The sequence below is a fragment of the Brassica napus genome, chromosome A4 (assembly GCF_020379485.1).
Source record: "Brassica napus cultivar Da-Ae chromosome A4, Da-Ae, whole genome shotgun sequence".
In the NCBI taxonomy this organism is placed as follows: Eukaryota; Viridiplantae; Streptophyta; class Magnoliopsida; order Brassicales; family Brassicaceae; genus Brassica; species Brassica napus.
Window position 1 is genome coordinate 4,345,700 of NC_063437.1, and position 6,862 is coordinate 4,352,561.

The window sequence follows — 6,862 nt, forward strand, 5'->3', positions numbered from 1 at the left end:
GTAGGTTTTGAAGCTTCAAAGTCCAAACACTATTCGTCTTGATTACTTATTTTTCCTCCCACCATAGTTAAATAAGTTTCTATGTAACACAAGAAATGCTGAACAATCAACAAAGAAATTTTTATTTTCGACAATTTATACTTTTAAATCAAGTTTTGGCCGATAAAAAAACTTCTACGTGTAACCATTCCTATCGATTCAATCTAATTTATATGAGAGAATAAAGTGTTTCGTGTTCTAGATTCTTTTGCAAATAGCATTTGTACGGACATTAAAGACACGGAAAATATAGCAAACACTAAAGCGTTATATATACTAAACGAAAAACTATCTATTTCCGAAAAGGTCGGCCAGTCTACCGGATTCTTAAATATCTCCATTAACTAATAACAAATAACTTAAATAATTAAATAACCAAAAATAAATATCTTGGAAATCTTTGGAGCTGCCAATGTGCATGTTGGAAGATGATACACATATTAAATTTTTATTTCATTAAGGTTTTAATGTTTTCGGTTATATATGTGCAGATCTTGGATTACAAGGCTCTATGATTATTTTTCAGAATTACCATCCATTTTTTAAAAAAAAATGTAGCAAATGATTTGTACTCTACAAAATCAAAAACTTAAATTAAGGTTGAGTGTAATATTTACTAGACCAATATTGAGCAAACCGGAAATGAGAGGATGAAAGAGAACATAGAAAATGATCCAAAACGGTTGAAATGAATCATGAAGGATGATGGTTCGAACCAAACTTTACCATCATTGTGAATCTTTATATGACATTCTACTACATATAGCTAGCTCACTCATTCCTACAAAAATGATGAAATTATCTTTAGGACTAGTTCCCTTATAACAAATTATCTTCTGTTTAGAGGATGCATACGATGAAGAGCCGAAAATGTTTGAGAAGGGGTATTTGGAAGTTACAAAGATGTTCCTAGAAAAATGTCTATCCCTAAATTTTATTTCCATTTATTATCCGTTTTATTTTGATTTGAAAAACTCAAATATTCGTAATTTAAGAAAAGTACAACAAATATGAATTTCAATTTTTGTTAAAAATCAATTAAATCACAAATACTAATATTTTAAAAATTAGATATCTGATTCAACATATATATAATTATATTTATGTATAAGTTTTAAAATATATTTTTATTAAATTAGTTATTTAATATTAATATTCATGATACGTTGTTAGTGATGCTACAAATCTCGTACAACAATCACATTGGTCTCTACAGGAATCTTCATGAAGCTTGGCAATTGAAGTTATGTGGTTTATTTATCTAGTTTAGCCACCAAGTTGGCAGTTTGTAATGCTAATGAAGCTGTAAAAGCTATAAACTATTGTAGAGATCTTCAAGTTTAAGTAATGGAAAACATGTTTGCACAAAAAAGAAAGATACTAAATTTAGATTTTATATTTTAATTTTAAGTTTTGAATTCCAAAATTTTTTACACACTAGATTAGATCTTAGACTATCTCCAATGGAGATTTTTCTCATTGGGATTCTTAAATATATGTATTATGTATATATATATATATATGTATGTATATATTATATATGTGTAAATAATTGTGGGGTTCACAATTATTGTGGAATCTCGTAAATAAAGATTCTTAAAGATTTTTAAAACTCTCTTTTAAAAACCCTTACCTATAAGATTCCACAAAAATTACGGACCCCACAATTACTTATACATATATAATATATACATATATATATATATATATACATAATACATATATTAAAAATCCAATAGGCAGAACTCCATTGGAGGTGTTCTTTTACCTCTATCTCTTTTAATTATGTACCGCGTGTACCGCGTTTAGCGAATGTCGAAGCTGATTTGATTGCTAAAGCAGTTCTATCTTCCTTTAAGTATATCGAGACCGTGTAGAACTTCTATGTTTGAAATTTCTAATATATGTTTGCCCAAAAAAAAAAATAATAATAATACCCGTAGAAATATAAATTTTCAGATATCCAAACATAAAAAAATTTTACACACTTACGCAGTTGATACAAATGTTGATTTGGACAAAATGGAACGGCTCATAAATACTTTCAAATTTTGGATATCCACTTTGTTACCACCACTAAAGATCAATTTCGAAAGAAGAGCAAGCAAAGCAAGAAACCCCTTCATCTCTCTAACTTCTTTCTCTTTAATAAATCATCATCATTCACATGACGCAATATGCACACATCTTTTCTCTCTCTCTCTCTCTCTTCTCGCGGCCGCCATCTATGCATAAACACAACACAACGCATGATTGTTGTGTCAGGAGAGAGATAAAGAACCTTCTCTCTCTAGCTTTTGGGGATCTATATAACAGACAGTGTCTCCCTTTGTTCTCTTTGTCCCTCTACCTTCTATACACAGTAGCGTCTCTCTCTCTCTCTCTCTCGATTAACTCTGCATCTCAACACTCCTTCCCAAAAGGTATAACCTTTTTTCTATCTCTCTTTTAGCATCTTCTAGAAGATTTACATGAGTTATATCACCAAAACTTATGTACCACAAGATAGGTTCTTCTCTATATGCTTTGTTTCTCTTTAGTTGCTCTGTTCAGTTTTGTGGCTTTGTTTCTGCTTCGTTGTTCTGTTCTATTTGGTTGCTCTTTTTCTGTTTCTCTTGCGGGGCATACGTTAAATCCAGAAACTATGTAGTAACGTCACACGTACAAGCAACGTGAGACAAACCCGTTATAACCTTTTTATGTATTATTCCCTTCCGTAATGGAAAGTTTTAATCTTTTATCCTTTTCTTTGAACCAGAGGCGACTGGAAGAAAAAATATTAGATATTTTCCCCTCTTTAACAATTATTTTACACTTTTTAGTGCTTGAAACTCGTTTGATTTCTTTTAATTAAAAGGGTTTTCTATTAAAATGCATGTAAGTCAAAGCCATGACTTTTACAAGTCATTCAGTTTGGTACAGAGAAATGAGAGCTAGAGTTTTAAGATCACACACTTTATTTAGACTTGAAAGAACAAAACAAAACCAAAGACAATAGAGGAAGAGAATCTCAAACCAAACTAGTTGCTTTGTTCTCTATTCACAATTTGTATTCATATAATCACTATCTTTGTTTTGTTGCCTACTCTGTTTTTTTCTAGCTTAGTGTGATTCAATAATAATCATTACTTTCTGTCAATACAAATAAATGCAGAGAGGTTAAAACATTTATAATTACTGCATATCATGATTACTTGTTTTTATCTATTTTCTTCTATTTCCCTTTTCTTTAGCTTTATCTTTTTATCCTCCATACGAATTTATAATCATGTTCTTCTCTCTTTGATCATTGATTTCTTAAAAAGAAGAAAAAATCACATTTTTAGGACGAAAACGAAATAAATGCGACAATAATTTTCCCTAATGTAATTCACACCCGACGTGTGAAGCTGCACAACCCATGTGTGATGTAATGATTTAACATGAACAATAATCATAACACAAGCTAGCTTTGATATTATTATTACTCTCTTTTGTCTTTTTATTTTTGTTCATAATTTTTTCTGTTTATTGATGAAAGCAAGCAATCAATGGAGAGGCTAAACTCGAAGCTGTATGTGGAGAACTGTTTCATAATGAAAGAGAATGAGAGGCTAAGGAAGAAAGCTGAGCTTCTGAACCAAGAAAATCAACAGCTTCTGGTTCAACTCAAACAGAAACTCTCCAAGGCTAACAAGAACCCTAATGGATCAAACAATGACAACAATGTCTCTTCATCAAGCTCTGCTTCTGGACAATCCTGAATTATAATTAAGAAATGTTAGAGCAAAGAATCTGGAATTGGAAGAAAAAAAGACTCAACCGTATGGACTTTTTCTTTGGTTATTTCATTTGGTGTTAATGTAGGGAAGATAGTAGTAGTATCCAGTAGTTTTTAATGAAAGAAGATTCTCTTCTATTACAAGAAGACAGTATCTCTGTGTTAGTCTTCTCAGTCATATTTTACTTTGTTTCTGTTTTCGATGTTAATTAAAGAACTTTCTTTGCTTTCTTGTGTGGGGTTTGGGTTTTAGGATATGGTTGATTCTTGGACTAACATTGTACCTCTGCTCTATCAAATATTTTCTCATGTCCATATCTATCCATTAATTTCTCAAATCTATTCAGTTTCTTATAAGCAGAACAAACAAATGTCTTCCTATATTAATATATCATCTCAAGTAGCCATATCATAAGCCCACACAGAATATTTAATTGCTTTGTTCATAGTAATTTACTAAGTCTTTTTTTTTGTCAACAATTTACTAAGTCTTTACATTTTTGTTTTTGTTCAAAGTCTGAAATTATATTGATGCGTTAATTTAGAAAACTGATTTTACATTTATCATGTTTTTAACTTTTTAGTAATTAAAAGGATATTTTGAGAATATAAAGGAAGAGTGGCGACTATAGTGTGATGTAGCAATTCAAGTCACGTGATGAAAAGTTGTATCCCATAACACCCTTAACTGAAATGATTTAATAATTAGGCCATGCGCATCTGAACATTCTAATTATTATATGGTTTCAAAATTCAAAAAAAATCATGATTTTGTTTTTCATGATATAAGTTGTCACATATCTATACGTAAATCATTTATCCTCAACAATTATACTGGATACAAATTCAGATAAAATTTTCATATTATAGGCTTATTGCTCCTCAAACCAGCTGAGTTAATTACGTATTTTACATTAAAGTAGAATAAACAGGTTTACATTGTTATTAATCCTTTTAGTTATTTTATAATATACCTTTTTAACTTTAAAAACAAATCAGTGGGATTCAAGCGGCTCTGTGCAGAGAGATGAGACAGGAGGCTTTTCATTCGGATTCTATGTGACGTCATCAAGCCACAAATTATTAGTCAAAAGACTATTCATTTTTCTTTGAAAAATGTAACTACGAGTTCTGGTTTTATTTGACTTTATTTTGTCTACTACATCCTTAACATCAACTCATCGCATTTACCCTTTTATTTAATTTTCCTTCGCATTTCATTTCAACTTTTAAATAATTCCAAATGGCTCCTTACACCCTTTTTCATATTGACATAAAAGGTCCTCAGATTAAAGTTTGATAAAATTAAAGGACAACTTCGACCACGTCCATGATGTTTTAGCTGAGAGTTCAACAGCAAAGACTCCAAATGGTAAATGACAAAATAACAATAGTTAGATTTAAAAATGAATTTCTTAAATTTAATACCACGAAATTACATAATTTTTCAAACAAAAAATCATATAAAATTATTTTTCGTCAAAATCGCAAAAATAATGTTTTTGCCAAAATCGCATAATCAAAATTTTCAATTAAACCATATTTTTCATTAAAACCACAAAAACATTTTTTCTTACCAAAAAAACATAATCACCTTTTTCCGAAAAAATCGCGAAATCATATTTTTCGCCAAACTAGAAAATAATTATTTTATTTTTGTAAAAAATGTAAAATTCCCTTTTTTGCCAGTAGCGAAATTAAATTTTCTTGCCAAAATTATGAAATCATATTTTCATACTAAAAGTCAAAAATCATATTTTCTGCTAAAATCGTAACAAAAAAGTGTCATAAAAACCACAAAATCATATTTATCTACCAAACACACATAATCACATTTTTATTTTTTTTGTTTAAATTTTATATTTATTAATCAAATAATGAATGCCCATTTACAGAGGAATAATTGTAGCACTAATACTCTAACTCTCTAACTATATGGTAAGGTTCAGATTTTAGTCATAAGAAGAAGCATTGTCCCTTTAACGGACATAAACTTCCAGCCAGCGACGAAGCAACCCTTCTAACTTATGGTTTCCAGTATACATCAGGGAGGATATCCTATTGCGAATTGCCTTATCAATCTGTCTTCTAATCACTTCAGTAGGTAGCCAAGGGCACTGGTGCCTGCGAGAGTTATGTTCCCTCCATACAAGATAGATGGTAGCATGAAAAACCAGTTTCAAAAGGATAATGTCCAGCTTGGGACGATTACGCTGTAGTAGAGACGTCACTATAACCGCCCAATCAGGTGATGCAGCAGTGCCCAAAAGACTCGCCATTAATGTAGTCCAGATTGTGAATGTAAGTAATAGGACAAGCAAAAAACAGGTAGTCCCTTGTCTCGTCTCGCTCACCACAAAACATACAGCCTTGTGTGATCTCCCATTGTCTCATGCGAACACATGTGGAATGTCGGTCCCTGAATGCCAGCCAGATGATGAATGCATGTCGTGGTACTCTTTGTGTAAACCAGACAAGTTGAGACCATGATAGGCCCCCGAGTTCTGATTTGGTCCCAAGTTCTCCCTGTTGAAAAGTGATCTTTATAAACTTTCTCATCATGCCGCCATAACACAAGATCACATCCCTTAGTAGCATCTGGTTTCTGAGCACTTTCAATAGCAGCATACACCTCATTAAAAATCTCCTATCACGTCCCTTAGTAGCATCTGGTTTCTTCATCATGCCACCATAACATAATCACATTTTTCGACAAAACTGCAAAATATTTTTTTCCTCCTAAATCATGGTATTACATTCTCTCGCTAGAAAAAAAAAATAACTTTTTGGCCAAAACCTCAAAATTATTTTTTCCAACCCGCAAAATTACTTTTCCACCAAAATCATAAAATCACATTTTTTTCGCCAAAACATCAAAATCGAGTTTTCCGTTCAACTCTCAAAATTATTTTTTTTGGTCAAAATCACAAAATAATATTTTTGTCATAACCGCAAAATCACTTTTCCTAACAAATATGTAAAACCACTTTTTTACCAATACTGCATAATCACATTTCCCACCAAAACCGTAAATCACAACAAAAACGCAAATTCCCAACCAAA

General features: G+C 31.2%; 1 protein-coding gene across 1 annotated transcript; it reads left to right on the forward strand.

Annotated features, from left to right (window-relative positions):
• The first annotated feature begins 2,157 nt into the window (after positions 1-2,157).
• On the forward strand, positions 2,158-4,029 carry LOC106351329 (protein LITTLE ZIPPER 3). Its single transcript, XM_013791139.3, has 2 exons — positions 2,158-2,462; positions 3,560-4,029. Exon 2 carries the CDS (start codon positions 3,570-3,572, stop codon positions 3,780-3,782), a length of 213 nt encoding a protein of 70 aa, XP_013646593.1. The 5' UTR covers positions 2,158-2,462; positions 3,560-3,569; the 3' UTR covers positions 3,783-4,029.
• The last annotated feature ends 2,833 nt before the right edge of the window (positions 4,030-6,862 follow it).

Excerpts from the sequence above, each read along its gene's own strand:
- LOC106351329 (XM_013791139.3), top strand. The coding sequence starts at position 3,570 with ATGGAGAGGCTAAACTCGAAGCTGTATGTGGAGAACTGTTTCATAATG.